Source organism: Cygnus atratus, chromosome 1, assembly GCF_013377495.2.
Source record: "Cygnus atratus isolate AKBS03 ecotype Queensland, Australia chromosome 1, CAtr_DNAZoo_HiC_assembly, whole genome shotgun sequence".
Lineage (NCBI taxonomy): Eukaryota > Metazoa > Chordata > Aves > Anseriformes > Anatidae > Cygnus > Cygnus atratus.
In genome coordinates, this window is record NC_066362.1 from 116,728,693 (window position 1) to 116,747,696 (window position 19,004).

At 39.6% G+C, this 19,004-nt stretch overlaps 1 protein-coding gene across 1 annotated transcript in view; it reads left to right on the plus strand.

The window, feature by feature from the left end:
• LOC118247801 (uncharacterized) overlaps positions 1–19,004 on the plus strand; it is a 97,815-nt gene that overhangs the window by 42,724 nt on the left and 36,087 nt on the right. Inside the window, exon 5 of the mRNA XM_035546064.2 lies at positions 9,266–9,326. Within this exon, the coding sequence (XP_035401957.1) occupies positions 9,266–9,326 (61 nt within the window). The remainder of the gene's footprint in view (positions 1–9,265; positions 9,327–19,004) is intronic.

Here is a 19,004-nt window from a genome sequence, read left to right on the forward strand (position 1 = left end):
TGATTATATAGCCATGGTAGAGAATCTAATTACACATTCACGTTATATTTATTCCACAAGACTTCCTCCTCCACTCACTACATCAGGTGGATTTGCATGGGGATGAATCAAATTCGACAGCTACAGACCCTGAAAGCTGTGTGGTGAATGTGGAAAGTTTGCAGGGAAAAGATGGCTTAAGAGATTGCTGCCCAGGAGAACTGGACACTATTCCTGCTTCTGACACAGAGGTCTGAGAGACATCCACCATCAAGTCCCTCACCACTCCTGAAAAGCTGGCTTCTCTAACATGTTTATGAACTGTTTTCTGTGTCTGTGCTTGAATATTGGCAGTGCTGGGCAGTCTTTTCCCTTCAGTGAGGTCAGTGGTAGCTGCACTTTGAAGATCTCTGACTCCTGGCTGGAGACAGCTTACTCAGAGATGATTGCCTCTGAACTGAGAGTCTTTGGAGGGTGTTGCTGTAATGATGTCTGAGGTGGTTTTGAAACAAGAAGTTTGCCTCTCAAAGCTGGAGTGGAATAGTATACAGCAGGCCATGTGGTGAATAGCAGAGTAAACCAAAACATCATTTTGCTTATTGAACAAACAGCTAATGATGTGGACTGAATGGGATGGACCTGTATGAGGAAAAAACAAAACAAAACACTAGATTTTGAACAATAACTGAAGACTGCATCATGCTGTGTGCAAACATAAAGGAGGATGGACTTCAGGTTTCACAAGTGTCCTTTAGCCCAGTCCCAAGTACGTTTTGCCTTTTGAGTGCTCAGCTTCACACTGTTGTTTAAGTGTGAACTGTTTAAGTGTGAACTTCACACACGCTTTCTGTGCATTGTACATTATTAGATGTACTGGTATTTTACAGACCTGCATGCATTTTTACCTTGTAAATGATTCCATAAAAACACTAAGTAACTGGAAATACTCATCCATGGATAAAGTTTAACTGACATAACTTGTTCTAAAGTGTTCTAAAAAGCTGGTCACCTGGCAAATCTGTGTGTACTTCCAGCTTAGTAACAACCTGAAAGACAGATTTAGAAAGTATTTGAGATAATCTCTGTAAATTTCATGGTCTTCAATCCTATTGTTAGGTGCAATGGACATTATATTTAAAGACTAGCATAAGCAAATTTTACATTCCATAGGACTGAAAGCTCTTCTGCCTTCTCCCTGTCTTGTTCTTGTTCTACACCCTTGCTTAAAAGCTGGCTTTCATTCAGTTTGCCAGGGTTCCTCCCTTTCTTTTGTTTTCCTCTGATTCTCAAATTAAACAGGACTCGATTTAACTAGTGACATGCTATTGAAAAAATTCGGCTTCTAGCCATGAAAACTGTGAACAAGCTATTTGAATTTTAATTAATGCCTCACATTTGTAGAGGGTAAGTTTTTGAAATAAGCTGTTGAAACTTTTCAGAGGCAAAAATTAATGGCAGTTTCTTAATGACCAGGGAACTTGAACTGTTAATTTCTGTTAAAAAAAAAGAAAAGACATTTTTTTTTATATTATGTAACATGCTTTACTTTTTTTTTTTTTAATACAGCACCAATAAAAGCAAGTGTAGTTCTTGTGCAGAATAGCCATAACCTTGGTCTAGCAAGTCCAGAGACTGGAGTGCTTGATTTCTGGTCATCAGTCGCTGTCTGTGCTCTTAAGTTTTTGATGTAGTATATAATCATGGTGAGCTAACACAAAACAAGTGCAATAGATAGGGAGCTCCTGAAATCCACCTTCTTCACATAACAGGAATCATTGCAAGACTTTTAATTTTGAGTATAATCATTGCTTGAGATTCCATAACAAAATACTAGTATGGTGAAAAACAACAAGCAGATGTTCTTACAGACATAAAACAGGATTTTGAAGTTTGGAGGACATTGGAATGGAAAAGACAAGAGGAAAATGCAGGCCCTGGCAATGTAATTATTTTTGATGGACATATTCTATGAAATCTCATTGGTGTTATGAGATTCGGGCGTGGGACTTTGGATTTGCTTGTGATACCAGTATTTGAAGGGTTCTGAGTAAACTTTGTGCTACAGGAAAAGACTCTAGGTCTCCCAGTTTACTCCCTGATTAGGTAGTAGAAAGATGGCCTATGCTGGCCCGTTTTCCTTGTTGAGCTATAGTTTCTAGATTATTGCTCAAGATAATTGCTCTTGCTTTGTTATAGGACATGTATACGCTTGGGTGAATAAAGAGACTTTGTTGTCCTTTTTGAAGGAAAGGATTGCTGCAGTAAGGAGAAAAGGAGGAAATTGTTTGGAAATTGGAGCATGGAGTTTGAGTATACTAGGCTCTTCTTCCCTGTCATGCTTGGCTTCTGTCTTCTTTTAACTATTTTGTTCTTGTTTCACAACACAAAGGGACTGAGTGTTGCTTTACACACACGTATCACCCAATTTATTTAACTATGGGCATGGACAAGAGTCACGTGTCATTTGGGGTGCTCAGGATGGGATTGAGTTGCCTAAATGACATTGTTTAGTGCTCTTTGAGGTGCTGTAGCACCCGCATTGGGAAGGCAAATCTGGTGCAGAGCTTGAGCCCTCTGGAATTTGGAGGACTGCCTGCAGGAGGCCAGGTGAGACACAGGGTATTTCAAACAGCATCACAGAGGCCTATTGGAGGAACTGAATCGCATCCAAAATGTCTGAAGAAAATTTATTGTTACCATTTTTCTATCACTGGAGTTGTTTGTTTTGTAACTAGCTAGCAGTAGATTTGGCAGTAGATTGTCTGATAATGAGACCCAAAAGAAAGTACTCTGAACTTCCTTTAGCTTCCTATGACAGTTTGACACTTCAGAAACTGCAATATGATGCTATAAGTTCATCAAACTCAGCAAGTGGTGTTGCTGCTTCTGTTCTGTTTAAAAGGACCACAAAACCATCCTACAAACACATACCTGAACAAAATATTTAAGTATATAAAAGTTTTACGTATCTTTTTCTAAGTTCTCTATTCCATGCCCACTCTAACAAAACACTGAAAAACTGCAGAAGTTAGGCAATGCCAAGATAATAAAAAAGAACTGTCATTAAAATCTTACCTTTTCTACTCCAGGAAATAGCTCTGGTATTTGAGAGAGAGAAAGAAAGAGTACTGAACCTAGGATTTCCTGTCAAGGAGGAAAAGTAAACCTTAGTATATGAAGTCCAGCCTACTGGTTAAAAGTAAGAAGTAATGATGTTAATGAAAGCAGTGTGCACATTAGTCAAAGTATGCAATTTTTTATAACTTCTTGGAAGACCTATGTATCTGAAAGACCTACATGAAGAAGTGCAAAGTCCAGCACCTGGGGAGGAACAGCCCCAGCTACCAGTACACATTAGATCGAAAGCAGCTTTTGCAGAAAAGGATCTAGGGGTTGTGGTGGACACCAAGTTGAACACAAGCCAGCAATGTGCTCTTGCTGAAAAGAAAGCCAATAGTATCCTGCACTGCATTAGGAGGAGCGTTGGAGCAGGTGGAGGGACATGAACCTTCCTCTCAGCATTGGTGAGGCCATACCTGGAGTTCTGGGTCCAGTTCTGGGCTCCCCAGTACAAGACAGGCATGGTTATACTGCAGAGAGTCCAGCAAAGGTCTACAAAGATGAATAAGGAAGTGACTCACCTACTGGCCACAAGTTGAGCCTGGGGAAATTTGAGTTAGATATCAGGAAAAAAATTTTCTCTCAAAGAGTGGTCAGGCACTGGAATGGCGTGCCCAGGGAGGTGGTAGAGTCACCATCCCTCGTGGTGTTCAAGAAGCTCCTGGACAAGGTGCTATGAGATACGATTTAGTAGCTTAGTGGGTAGTATTGGTGATAGGAGAACAGTTGGACTAGATGATCTTGTAGGTCCTTTCCAACCTTGTGTTTCTGTGATTCTGTGACTCCCATAGGTTTTGAGAGAGCTGAGACTGTTCAGCCTGGAGAAGAGAAAGCTCAGGGGGATCTTAATGTCTATAAACACCTGAATGGAGGGTGCAAGGAGGACAGAGCCAGGCTCTTTTCAGTGGTACCCAGTGCCAGGACAGGAGGCAGTGAGCACAATCCGGAACACAGGAGGCTCTCTCTGAACATCAGGAAGCACTTCTTTACTGTGAGGGTGACCGAGCCCTGCACGGGTTGCCCCAAGAGGCTGTGGAGTCTGCCTCCTTGGTTGGAGATATTCAAAAGTCACTGGGACATGAACCAAAAGTCACATGGGCATGGACATATGCCTCTTAAGTGGTCCTGTCTGAGCAGGGGCCAGTTGACCTCCAGAGAAATCTTCCAACATCATCCATTCTGTGATTCTGCAGTCTTGTAGTTGTGGTGAGACACCTCCTCTACCATATTTTTACTGTAAAGGTGGTGGAAACTACCATTCTACTGTCCTTCACTAGTGTTGCACCTGTCCATCTAGCCCTTGAAATTTCTTCTAAAAATTGTTACTAAAAGTTTTCTTTTTTCTTTTAAAAGTCTTAGATAATTGTTGTACTGTCCCTCTGCAGTATTGAAAAGCCTCTGTATAGTTTCTGTATTTGTGCTGCATTGCAGAGTCTACATGATTCTCATGCTTGCTGATAGAAATAACTAGTATTCCAGAACAGTAGGATGTAAGTCTACCCAATTTATAGACTCTTAGAAAACAATTATGAGATGATTTGATGTAGATCAAATATCAAAACTCTCTGAACGTATCTAAGCTCCTAGATACAAATTTGTATATGCTGCCTGACCTGACTTTCAGGCATACTGTGATCAGATGGATTATTCTTGGATGTTCTTTTCCCTCTGATTTCTTTAAGTTTTTCTTTCACACTTGAATATACACACCAAAGTAATGATAAGTTAACATTTATATAGAATCATATTTATTCTTGTTTAGAGCCATAAAGTAGTTTTGAGGCAGTCATGCACTGACCAATGTACTAGTTTGATCACTATTATTGTACCACTTCAATACAATACTACTTCTCTCTCTTCCCATCCGGCTTTCCTTGTTTGTCTACACACCAAAGTGCTGATTACAATTCCATGTGCTAGGAAATTTTGCCCTGCTCATGGACATAAGACTTTTTGCTTCATTTTTTTTTACTTACCTCCAGATAGGAATAGTGATAATCTTCTGACACTTTTTTTTTTTCTGAAATTAGTTAAATGATACTGTTTGTTGTCCAGAACACCTGTGTTTAGGTAGTGACTCAGTAGACTGGATTCCCAGGGGAAGGTTGCTGGTTTGGTGGACACACTCATGATACTTTACATCAACAGAGATTTTTTCCTATGTGTTGATTCAAGATAGCTATTTTGAAGAAGATAAACTTTAAAATGTTCATAACATTTCTTATTTTTATTGCTTTTGTTTTGTCATTATATAAAAAAGTGAACTTTCATGCCATCTCTACAAGAGTTTTCATAACTGTTTTGTGCTTTTTCCTCCCCTTTCTTCCTGCCACAAGTTGTCAAACCATTAATAGTTATTTGTGCTGAAATGGTTTATTAGTTACAGTAAACCTGCGCACTGTAAGCTGGGCTATATTAATTATATCTTAATAGCCAATCGTGTTTTTTTTTTTTTTTTTTTTTCATTTGTTTTGTAGTCCAGTTCTCTTCACAGTTCCTTGGGGACTGCAAACTAAAAATATGTTTAACTGTACAGATTGTTCTAGTTGCTAAAGACCGTTTCCTTATTCCTGTAAGGACTTGCTGTGGGAGCAGATCTGAGTTGAACGAAGGGCAAATTTTTGGCAGAAGTCTTCCAGCTAATACCAGATCAGGAGAGCATCTTTCTCAAGTAGATGCTGTTGGAATAAAAAAAATGCTCTTTTGAGAATTAGAAGTTTGAAAGCCACAATCAGAAAAGTAGCTACCAAGGCTCAACAAGAAAGCTGACTAATTCAAAAACAAAAATCTCAGGAGCATCAGTAAGCTGACTAGTGACAGGGTCTGGTCTTGCAAAAATGCACCTAATGTTATCGTTCCACTCGTGTTCTATCTTGGGGGCATATTTGTTGTATACCAGTATTAATAGGCTTGCTATCACATAATCAGTAAACTTGTTGCAATGAGAGCCTTGGAATTTGAGTTCATCCCAATAGTGTAAGACACCTAAAAGGAGAATGGGACCCACGTACGTAAGGATATTTAGAATGGATTTTGCTTAACATCATAAAACATCGTCACTTGGGCAAAATGACTTAAAGATGAAGAATTGAATTTCTTGTTTTAAGAAATTGTTTTATTTATTCTTGTTTTGTTTACAGAAATTGAATTTCTTTGTTTTAAGAAATGTTCAAGTGAAATCTGAGAATTTTATTGATGCTAGCGTACTTGTTTTTAATACATCTTGAAAAGTATCAAAATGTATTTTATAAATAAATCTCCTTCCAGCCATAGTATGTGCTTTTCCTGCAGCATATGAAACATGAACAGATGTACTTTGCTATTCTAACCCAAATTCCTTTAAAAATGTTATTCAGAGCCTAAGTTTGTAAATCATTCTGATATAAAGTTGGGTTAGTGGATCCCATTGTTTTCCCTATCCCTGCAGAAAATACCTGTGCACCACAAATATTTTTGCTGTTTTGTCTTTTGTTTTTTTAATTATTTTTTTTATTTTTGGGGGGAGAAGGGAGGCTAGAATTGGTTTCTACTTGCAGAACTATTGAACATTATGATACTTTTTAGTATAATACTGTAAAGCAAGGAAGTTGTTCTTTTTGTTTGACACACGACTGTTAACCAGGAGTTGTAGCTCTGTTCTTTCTTGGCTGTCTCAAAGCCTTCCTGTGTGACTTGGAGAAAATCATTTAGTCTTCTTGAAGTTTTAAGTTCTGCAACTATAAGCAGGAGAAAAGTAAGTTCTGCAAGAGCTCACTAATGAGGCCTTTTAGTTCACGAGTGTTGTCATGAAGCTTTGGGATCCTGAAAAGGAAGGTCCCAAATAAAGGCAAAGGACATAACTGTTGTGTTCTTCCTTTTCAAGATTCGAAAGCACAGTTTAGAGAAGCCTCTTGAAATTCTGTTTCATTCACCCTTTAATAGATCCATCATCAAATATAAACACTTTTTTTTTTCCCCCTCTGGCTCTCTTTCAGCTTCATTTCTTACTCCTGAGGAAAATCTACTAAAACTGGTCCATGGGTTTCTGCTAATTACTACTGTATGCCATTTTAGAAAAATGAAGAATAGTTAAGTAGTTGGAAGAGCTGTGCAGTAAAAGGGGTAGCTTTTGGACAATTCATGAAATAGTCGGTGCCTTTTAGTGGTAGGGTAGTCCTTCTGCTCATGAATTATTCATTTTAATGCTTTTGTTATAATGGCGACAGTGTTCAGTCTCTGAGGCTGTTCTGGATAGCCTTCCTCTGCTGAAATACTGCACAGCAGCGGCTACCGTTTGTTTTTTAAACTAATACATCTAAGTCAGTAACATATTGAGTAAATGTATTTTCATGATCAAGAAAATGAGAAAAGGGGAAGAAAAACAACATTATAACTAAGAGAGTCTGTTTTGCTCAAGGGTTTGGTTAGTTTACTTTTCTGGGAGCTATTTAGGGAAATCATTTAGAATAAATATTTTTACTGATTATTGTATTTAGTATTAAATGCAAAGTAGATCTATAGCAATAACACACATTAGCGTCTTTGCTCTGTATACCACTGTGCAATAAAAGGCAGTTTAAAAACAATCATTGTTCATAAACACATTAAGTTTTTCTTAAAACTAATGTTTAAAGATCGCTTTGAAAGTTTTTTTTTTTAAGATGAAACATAACATAACCACATAACCCACACAGAAAATGTATATGAGTCATGTGCATGCAGAAATAAAAGTTTCTTTGTGGTATCTGGTATCAGTCTTTCATTAAAGCATGGACTTTCCTAAACAGAAATTCCAGTGCAAATGGTTCAGGGTTCTCAGCTCCCCCCTTCCCCCCGCCTCCCTACCCTTTTCTAGTGCTGACTTCAGCTGGTGCGCCTAGCAGGGCGCATTAGGGACCGTCCCTGTGCAGAGCGGGGAATTTGGGGCTGGGGACTACGTGGTACTGGTTTCAGTGGACAGAAGCGAGTGCACAAGCACAGCATGCTCTCTGTATAACGCAGTATAAAACGTGGTGATTTCTCCTAAGCCATATACATACTCCTAAAATGCCTTCAAGCAACAGATAAATGTGTGTGTGTGGAGGGGAGGACGGAAGCAGCGAGCAGATAGATGAACGATTAGGTCATTTGGATTTGGAATGAGGGTTTTTTACACTGAGCTCTCTCCTTGTTCCTGGCTGATCAGATTCTCTACACACACGGGGAGCTGAAACTGCGTCAGTAGAGAAAAGAAAACTCCATAGATGGATATAGTGGCAGAACTATAGGGAGTATCGAAGAGGAGAAAAGTTTGAATTGAAAGTATATGTGGTTTAGGGGAATCTGAATCACGCAGTATTACTTTCGCTTTTTCTAGGCTTCTATTTCCTACGAATAAACCATCAGGGAGATAGAAGTTCTGATTTAGATAATGTCTTGCAGTCTTTGGAATAACGCATTCTGCGGGAGGGGGAGTCCTTGCTGAAAAGGTCACGCTCCACGAGCAGAGAGCCTTCCCCGCTGCCCGCACTTACAGCATTTCTTCTGCGAATGTCAACTGTGGGGCTGTCCCTGAGAATTTTTCCTGGGTTTAGGTGGGTACACCATGTAAAATGGAAGCAACGATAGGAACCCCTCCTTTCCTTTTTCCTGTAGCTCTGCTCAGACCATTCTCTGTTAGCATGGTAGTGGTACAAAGTGTGTGGTCTTTCAGCTCTGACTAATGCATTTTGTGCTGTGTGACTGAAAATGCCTCATAGCCTGCCAGGGCTGACTGAGGGCTGTGGAATGTGGTGCCTTTTCTCTGTTTCTCTGATTTTTTTTTCTTTCTTTCTTTTTTTTTTTTTTCCTTTTTTTTTTTTTTTTTTCAGAGAAGTGTGTAGGCAGTCTGTTGAGAAACCTCAAGATGCAGGGGAAATGCTTGCATGTTGTGGAATGTGGCTTCCCCTGGGAGACCCCCGCCAGGCAGGCAGTGAATGAGCAGGGCTGGAGAATGAGAAAGGGAGGAGGTCGGAGGCAGAGAGAGATAGGAAAGAGTGAGAGAGGAGGAAGGAAGGAGGTGGAAACGGAGGGGCCCGTTTCCCTTTTTCTGAAGCAATGACAGCTGGTTCTGTCCTGACTCACATGACAAAGTGCTGTGGAGAGCAGTGCTGGAGCTTGAAGCCAGCCAGCAGGGATGGTCAGCTGATTTTATTTTCTTTTTTTCGAGACTTTGGTCAGCTGATCTGCGGTGACTGGTCAGCCCACCAAGAGGGTACCTCAGCACGCAGGTAAGAGAGAAGCTGCACACTCTTACATGCAACTGGGGGCAGGGGGTGCAAATGGCCCTAACATTGCTTGAATAGTTTAGAAAAAATGCTTCTGGTTTGCTTTGGTGTGTAACACTATGACCGTCTCTTTCAATGCTACTACTTGTGCTATTCAGTCTTGTTCTCTCCCTCTCTCTTTTTTTTTTTCTATTTTTTTTTTCCTTCAATCTGTCTTTAATTACAATTGGTACAAAAGCTTTATTGGAAAAAAGACCTATTGTGTGTTGCTAAATATAGACCTGGGGATTGCATGAATGTTGCTTTCTTACTTTTTGAATAAAATAACTTTCCGTAATTTAAGTGTGTCAAACTCATATTTAGAGGGGAATTCCCAAATACTTAAACTATGAGTCATAAAAAGTTAAAGTACCAGTACAACAGCTTAGGATAAAAACTCTGTTCAGTCATGGGTAGCTGCTTTCATATGTGTTGGTAGTCTTAAGGAAACAGAGGTGTGCAAAAGCTGGAGCATTTTTAACTCTGCTGACCAGAACCCAAAACATGCATAGCGTGGGCTAAACAGATGATTTAAGAGGAAGATTGTTAGAATGCTCTCAGTTTCATGCATGTTTTCTTTCATTGTTTGTATCTAAAAACCTGGTGATAGTCTTATGTCCTGAGGGTGCTTCAAAGGACTCTGACTCCCTAATTACTTTATATGATGGAAAAGAAAAAGAGAAGGAGAACCGATAATAACTACACTTACTGCAAATAAGTGAAAAAATTACAAAATAAAAATACCTACTGGGCATTACAGATCAAAGTGTTTTTCAGCTGGTTGTATGCCTGACTATCATGCCACACTCCTTCTCTTTAAACATCACTATGTAATGCATCTTCCTTACCATTACTTCTCTTTATTGAAAGATCTCAGATACTCTCTGAAAGCTGGAATGTCTTGTGCCGAAAGATGCATTCATGAGTTTTTAAGATGAAAAAGATGGCCAAATGTTCCTAGCTCCGACGTGTAGCTCTGAAAAACTTCGTGTTCTGAGATTGAAGATTTTATTTTGACAGCTTGTTGCAGAAATGTTCAGATTTTGCTAGTAACCTTATTCTTGTCTACTATTTCACAGTATTTAAATAAAAACTATTTGAAACTTGCTTTTTCCTATCAGCATGTGCAGTATCTCATAAGATGCAGGTGCTGTACCCAGTAGGGATGAAGGTGGATGACTTTCCAATTACTTTTCATTTCATGCTCTTTTCTCATCAATAAAAACATCTCTACTCATATTGCCTTATAACAACAGCCAATGCTCAGATGAACTGAGCTTTTATCTAGGGGAAGGAGAACCTAGAACAGGGTACTAAGATAGATAGGTGGAAGACTCTTTCTCTTGACTCCAGTGGACCTTTATCATCTGCAAGCCTGAGGAAACATCCAGCTTCAAGTGACCAAATGAAAGGATAATTGCAAGAAGCATAGGAAGCATCAAACAGGTCGATAGTGGTAATAGTGTATTTACAGAAATGGATACGGCTGTGAAGTTGGCTTTTGTACTAGGTCATGGTGCAGGGAGCATTCTTGGATTTCAGGTTGTCTCTGGAAAGTTGAACAGCAACAGGTGACACAGGCAGGGAAGGGGATGGTCCTGTGCCTGAGGAGCTTTGGTTTCATATCGGGAAGGTCCTTGTGGCAGTCATAAGTGAAACAGTTCTCTACTAAAGGATTTGGGGACTTATTTTTCCTTCTTTATGGGATAGGAGGAATAGAGGTTTCATGGGGTGAAGAAAGATGAGTGAAACTAAACAGTGTCAGGCAATAATGACTAGTTAGCATAGACTGCTCTAAAGAGTCTGATCTACTTGCTATGAGGCTGACGAAGTACTACTCTGTCTTCGGTGTTCTCTTCTAGCTGAGATCTGGGATTTGCATAGGCTTGTCATAATGGAGAAAAGAGTTATCAAGTCTGAAAATACCCCAAGATCATTTAAGCTTTTACACATGGTCTTCATCTTAAGTAAAGTGATCTTTTATGAATGGATGCAAATTTTCTTATGTTTCATGGTGTTGTCCTCAGGGGAATTCCTGGCAGGTGGGCTTGTCCAGGGCTGTGTACTTCAGAGGTACCATTGGTGCATGCACATAAACAAGGCAGTTCATATCTTACATGTGTGCACTGCTGTAACAACTGGAGAGAGGAGCAGATGTATAGAGCTGAAATAGGTAAATATAAAACTATTTCAGAGAGTACTGATTTCTTTTCCTCATTTTTTTCATCTACTTAAAACTGGATAGTCACTATAGACTGTTTTTTCTTTTCCCTTTCATTTCCTTTTCTTTTTTTCTTTTTTTTTCTTTCTTTCTTTCTTTTTTTTCTTTCTTTCTTTCTTTCTTTTAATCTATGGGTTTATCAGTTGTCTTTGAGCACTAGCATGTTTTACTTTTGGCAAAGTTGCTTGTCTAGTATAAATATCTCTCAGAGATAGGAAATATTTTAATTTCAGGCATACTTCTGCCTTTTCATTTCTGCTTTTAATATATTTGCATACAAAGAGAGGGGTTTGTTTGAAATATTTCAGGTGCAGTTCTTCAAATTTCCATTTATTGATGTTAGAATATCTCTTTCAAATAACTTCTGACTTGTGAGCAGTTTAGGTCATGTTTATTTAACCCTAGGTTTGCCTAATGATCATTATTGCCTTGAAGCTAAGTAGGAAAACATAAATAGCTTGCCTGGAAATAAGGAACTGATTCCGTGTATATGGCATAAACAATAGTAGTATTTAATTTTCCTTAGAGTAGCGGAAGAAAAATCAAGAGTTTAATAGTTCTACTGAGTAAACGTACAAGAAAACGAACTCTTAACACCTTTAAATAAAGAGATGTTCACTTTCAGAAATAAATCAGTTTAAGAATCTCAAGAAAAATCTTGGGGGAATGAATAGATAATTACATTATTTTAATGAGATATTTAATATGAGTTTTTTTTTACTGTATCATGTCTCATAGTTTGTTTTTATTAATATTGGAGAATGAAGACAGCAGTTTGGGGAGGTTTTATTACTAGGTAAAGGGCAGATCTTGCTTTAGTAGGACCTCTATACATGTTTTCCAGGGCTTGATTTAACACCAAAACAGTCGTTGTTTCAGTGTGGTATCCCATTTTGTTTCGGTGGGACGGTGTTGTAGTTGTTTAAAAAACAGACCCTTCTTTCTCCTCTTCCCTAGCTATTAGCAGGCTTACAAGTACAAACATCACAAATCTGGTATAGGATTTTCCAGTTCTGAGGAACTGAGGGGCTTAGACCTCTTTGCCGAGAGGTCACACATCTCTTCAGACTTCGGTTGCGTATTAAAACTCAACCCCGTGAAAATACACTATCATTCGGCAAAACCCTGCTTGCATCTTTCAGCTCCCCTTTAGGCGCATCGTTTCGCAGCTTATCATCTTGCTTTAACCTCCAAGCACTCGCGGGGCTCGCTCTTCAAGTCCTCGTTATCGATTACTGCTGGAAACGCCTGGCTTTGCCTGAGGAGCCGCCGGAGCCCCGGCCGGGCGCTCTACTTCCCGAGCGTCCCGCAGCCTTTGCCGGCAAAAGCGCGGCTCCCCCTGCCGGGGGCTCCCGGCACTGCGGCGCCCCGCGGCCCGCGGCCTCGGCCGGGCAGCCCCGAGAGCCGAGCGCCCCGTTCTGGACGTCGCGCCGCTTCTTCCACGAGGGCCGGGCGGCTACAGGCAGCCCGGGCGACAAGACCGTTTCTGAGGTCTTCGCTTTCCCCCGGTATGTCACGCCTGTTTTCTGTAGGAGCGCGATTTGTATAATGGAATACGCAGCAAGTGGCAGGGAGTCGTGTGCAGAGAAAATGCTAAACAGAATCCACCTCCTTGAAAACGGGTATCTATTCTGAAACAAAGAAAGGAGGCTCTTGAGAAGTCTATTTACTGAAATGCGACATTCCTATTAGCAAACCAAATTTAGTCTCAATGCGAAAGTATACCGGCAGAAATGTGCGTTGTAAACTTGCCAGAACATACTGGACTATAACAAAATGTTATAAATAGCTAAAGCTTTCCAAATGAAGTGTTTTGCATTAGTATTTAACATCAATGTACGTGAGCTATTTCCCAAATCAATTTTGCCTTACCTTTTAGCAGCTGAGAAGAAAACAAGCAATTCACGGCTATATGCATTGATAAAAATAATAAGCTTCTGAAATACTCATGAGCTCTGACACTTAATCGCTATTTACGAGGAATGATTATTCAGAAGCTAAAGTCCTGCCACAACATGCTTATATTTCAATTGAAAGCTGTCATTGCAGTATGTGCTCTAAACCTCAGTTACAGGGACTGAATATCCTGTAACTTCATCTTGGGAAGGGAATAAACAAGAAGCTATATATGATGTTAAAATGCCTCTGTACTTTTGGAGCATCCTAAGAAGAAAGTGGATACTCTATAAAAAGCAAGAGCTAAATGTATGGAACTGCTTGCATGGGACTTGTCCCTGGCAGCTTCCCATCATTTCCACCTGCCACCACAGGGACCGCTTAGACCGGTGACAGCAGATTGTGCTGTTTGGATACTAATGAGAAGGGTTGTTCTGAGCTTAAACACAGAAGGTGCTATACCAAAAATCATAAATATCCCGTATTATATAATGACTATAGACAATGAAGTATGAAAAGACTTAGTAAGTGATATTAATGATGTGCAAATTCTTCAGCAAAATCAGGGCTCGATAGTTGTTTGTGGAAAGCAAAAACTGAGAGAAATTAAGAAGAAAATGCTGCGATTTAAATGAAGCAAACTGGATCTTGATATGGTTTTGTCCTCCTCAGATCATAGATAGCCTTATGGTGAATCACCTTTTCTGAGGAATTTGTGTGTGCGTGTGTTTCTTTTAATAGTGTTAGGATTTGTCACTTATAATGGGAGAATGTGGGTAAGCCCCAAAACGGTGACCTGCCATTGAGTTTGGTGACAAGAGTAATCAGAAAGTCCACAATTGGGGTGCTTTCCCAAGTGCCGTGTTCCAAACTCTTTAGCATTACTGCGTATTCTGAGCTCATATTTAGTTTGTTATTCAATTAAAATTCATACCAACAGAAGCAACATATTATGACAAGTTAATATAGTTTGTACTGTGCAGTGCCACTGCTCAAGATGTTGTTTTCCTAAGGATTTCTTTTCCTTAAAAAAAAATAAAGGCCTGTTTTTATTGCAGATCTTCTGTTCTGTCATAGTAATCATATCTCAAGAGCCACTTTTCCAAATGTTTTCTCTTTATTTAATGTAATTATTAAATATCTGAGCGTGCACTGAGTGATAGAAAAGTTTTAATCTTCTTAACATCTACATTTTGTCTGTAATACACATTCATTGTTCTTTTCCAAATAAGACTGCCCGCTGCTTAAGAGCTACTGAGTAGGAACTGTTGATCTCCCGAATAACCTCTATAGTGTTGTTTTCTCTCAATCTGCAGGAAGTTTGCTCACGATGAGAGGCCAGATCTGAAGTGTTGCAGTAAATCTTGCAAATAGGCAATTACGGTTTTAATTGTATTTTAATCCAGGCATGCTCAAACTGTACAGTTGAGTCTGAGTGATGGCTATGTGAGAGCTCTTGTTGGCTACTTCATACGGAAACTTTATAGGACAGTGTATTTTTCCAAAGAATGTTGAAGGAATTCATTTCATTAAATTTAAAGGTTCTATATGATGGATTCTTCACTGAGTGCTGTTGTAAGAATTCTTTAATATGTTATGAAGCAGCCTTCCCCGTAACTCATCCTGTTTGCCTTCTCACCAAAATCCTGTTCCTTTGAGGAAAGAGGAGCTATACAGCTAAAGCTTTTCACCAAACTTTTTGCACAGTGGCCATGCAGGCTGTTGTCTTAGATGGGACGTATGTTACATGCTGAAGCTGACTATTTGCCTTAATGCCCGGGCAGCACAGCCCGAGTTTCCATCGCCTAATGCAGCGGGTTTTTCAAGCAGGGCGGATTTCAGGATGCTGGGTGTGTGGAGTGCGTGGGCAGCCGCTCTTAAACGGCAGTGGGTGGAGATTACAGCATTTCATCTGCTTTTCCTCCAACACCTTTTAAAGATACAGCCCACGATGTTGTCTGGGGGTTTGTGCCAATTGCTGCTAGAGTAATCTTGCATTCAATCTGAAAACTTACAGCTCGCCTCGGTGTAAAAATAGGAGTAAGTTCCGAGCAAAATCTAAGGTTCTCCGCATTAAGCCCAGCTCCCATGCAGGGTTGAAGAATTTCTTTGGTCAAACGCTTCTGATTTCACATTTTCTATGCACAAATTTACATAAAAGTACTTTCTGGAATCAGAGCCTTGTAAGTAGCATCTCGGGGTAAGAATTGTTCTTTTTAGTCTCGGCCAAGGTGAAGGGAGATGTCTTTCTTCCCCTACTGATTTTTCTTAGCTCTCATTCTGTCTTGCCACAGCTATGAATGTATTCTGTGTTCAGTATTTTTGCAAGCATTTGGCTCAAAAGTGGTGAACAGCTTGTTGTTACTGGTGCCTGCTTCCCCCTGAAGCACATAGCATTTTTTTAATTTAAAGGAATAACAAGAATTTGCCTCTAACCAGTAGAAAACATTTGCCTATTTAAACTTCTCCTTTCATTCTAAAAGTACAAAATAATATTAATTGACTGCTATTCATTCTTTTTGTTCTGTAAAAACCTCAGAAGCTGCTACAGATAAAATGCTTGTCAATTTATTCAGTGTTAGAACTGCCTGAGTTTGAGAAAATACAGGCATACAGTGGGTTGTGGTATTCAGGTTATTTTGTTTTCCCTTTTTCTTCGGGTTAGTCTTCAAGTAATGATGTCCAGTTAGTCAGCTACTGGGTGGACAGGCTGAACAGATTCCAACTTTATAAATGTTAAAGCACGTTATGACCAGTCTTGAGCAATAATAGATGACAGTGTAACATTCAATCAGAGAGGATGTCTGAACAATTCCAGTACGACTGTGCTATGTATTTTTAGGGAGGACATAGGCATTCCTCAAGAACAGGAATGAATTTTGTAAATGCAAAAAGCTGCTGGAGGAATGCAACTTTGTCTTTCCAAGGAAAACAATGGGCAAAGTTTAGAGATGGCTTCTCCTCCTAATAAGTACCTCAATATTTATAACACCACGTCTTCATTTTGAGATCCGTGGGCTTCCTACTTCTGAAAAAAATGTTACCTTTAGTCTTCGGCCATTTTGTAAACATTGCCATATTCAAAAATTGAACCCTGTTCTGGATCTTCAACTCAAAAAGTGAAGCAGTTGTAGATTAATACTTACAAAACTGAATGAGGCAGTACCAATACTGTAATCCTGTAAATGTTGAGTTGTTAGGAATAATACATATCATATGTATGGGCCCCTTGCTAATTTAAGCAGAAACTTTGTCTCTTAAAATTATTTTAATTTTTAAAGGAAAACATAGGCACTTATGAACCGATGGCAATAGTGTTCATCTCCTCTTTATTTCTTAATATAATTACTTAACACATGCATTTGACATTTGGAAACTTTAACTGAAATTAGTCTCTCTTAAATGTGTGTGTCACTAAGTTTTAAATGGGCTGCAGTGTGTTTGTTTCATGTAGTGGAGGAGGAGGGGAAGTAACATTTGAAAGTTATCATCGCTTGCCTGGAAGTACACAAATGCTACCATATGTCTGGAGGTTTTGCATCATTTATTAAGATGAGAAAATAACCTAGTCGTTCATCCTTTGGCTAAGACTAAAAAAAAAACTAAAAATGAAGAATTATTTCTCTGAGAACAGTGTCATGCAGTCTGTTCAGTGTCTGTGAGGTAAGAGTGATCGGCATTTACTCTAGACAAAGTATTGCAGAATAGCAGTTCCCTGCTTACTGGATTTTCAGGTATTTTTAAGCTACTGTATGAGCAGTTATACTTTGATGTACAAGCACCACTTGTCTCTCAGCCTTGAGTAAGCAGACATTTTAAAATAAGTTTGTTATAGTATATTTTTATTCTAACGTGCTTCTGAAAAGAGTTTATTTGTGGAGGTGTTTTAAGTGGTTAGCTGTCCTGGACTTAAATGCAGGGCAGCTAAAGCTTGTAGGAAATCAAAGATTACTGAGTGTTTATTGCCAAACTTTGCTGTATTCTGAACCAGTGAAGGACTACTACAGGGCAGAAAGGTGGAAACAGATCTCTTTGTCTAACTAAATGTGTAATATTTCTTTATGTGTGGATTTTTGAACCAGTAGCCAGCACACCCTTTACAGCCACTGGCGTGAGTGAGAACGAAGTGTTGGTTCTGCATGTACAGAATCAGTCTGAATTTGGAGTTAGCTTTGGGAGGGATCTAACTGAAGAAACTCCCTTGTTAAAGGGAGTGATTTTGGGACTGGGGGAAGGGGACATTCCCGAACAGTTGTGATGACGTCCTTCACATGAAGGAAGGAAGATACGTTGGTTGCTCTTAGTCTGCTTTTGAAGGGTTTAGCAACTGTTTGCACATGATTTACCAATGGAGGTCTGTGAATAAAATCTTTAGGCAGTTGAGCAAACAGGGATCTTCACAGGGATCAGAGCTTTGATGGGAGGTTACTAAGGTGGCACTTTTGAGAGTACTAGCCAGACAAATGTTTCAAGGATTGTACATAGTTCCCAGTGGCTTAAGGAATTACTCAGGTTTGTCAATTTAATTGCCATAACACTTGTGGCATGGCTCCCTTTAAAAAGAGGGTGGGTGCATAAGAGAGAGGAAAAGTTAGGGGTTAGGAAGAAGGAAAGTCATTCTTGCAAACCAGTTAGTTATTCCTGGGATTTTTTTTTTTGTCTTTAGTTGCTGCTCTACCATTCACACTCTCCTAAATGCACACACATCCCATGCTGATCCTTCTTCTTCAACCACAGGGTTTCTATAAGGCTATTTAAAAATTGTCCCTGTGTAGTAGGAATGATATTCAGAGCAGGGATGTTATCTTCTAGTGCCATTCGTGCCAAGAATCTCTTTGAGAAAACCAGCAAGCAAGGACCCGGTCAATACAGCCTCTAAAAGTGGTGTTTGCAGAGCAGATAGCATGAGGATAAGACAATCTCTGCTCTTTTTCCCTAAGCCTTTCCTAGCTAGTTATCCAGGTTTACAGCAGAAGATATAATATAGCTAGAGTGCTTTTTGTTTGGAAATGAAGATTTTTGTTTCTATGCTTTTGTTTTCTTTTGTTTTTCCCATGTGTGTGCAAAATAGCTCTTCAAGACATCATTTGTGGTTGTTTTTTGTTAGCAAAGAGGTTCCACCAAGGCGTATTTTTATCCATGGTCATGTGTCTTAGCAGTCAATGCATAAAACGGTGAGATGAACCCAGAGTTGGCTGTTAAGGCAGATAACAGTGGGTCACTATTGTTCCTAGTTAAGTGCCTGATTGCTAGGCAGAGCTGGGTCACTCGGAAGCCCTGGTTTTGATGCCTGGTTGTCATAGGGATCTGGGTTGTTTGAGGTAGCTTAGGACCACAGACTGGGAAGCTAGGTGTTTGAGCTCTGTGCCAGAGAAGGCTGGCTGTGGCTCGGATTAAGTTTATATGTACATCTCTTTTCTAGGTGAAGCCTGCTTGGGAGTTCTCTGAGCCTGGCTCCCCACATTTTGTTGGGCAACTTCTTGCAGGGTGATTGTGGTGGTTCTTCTGAAGGCTTCTGTGACACA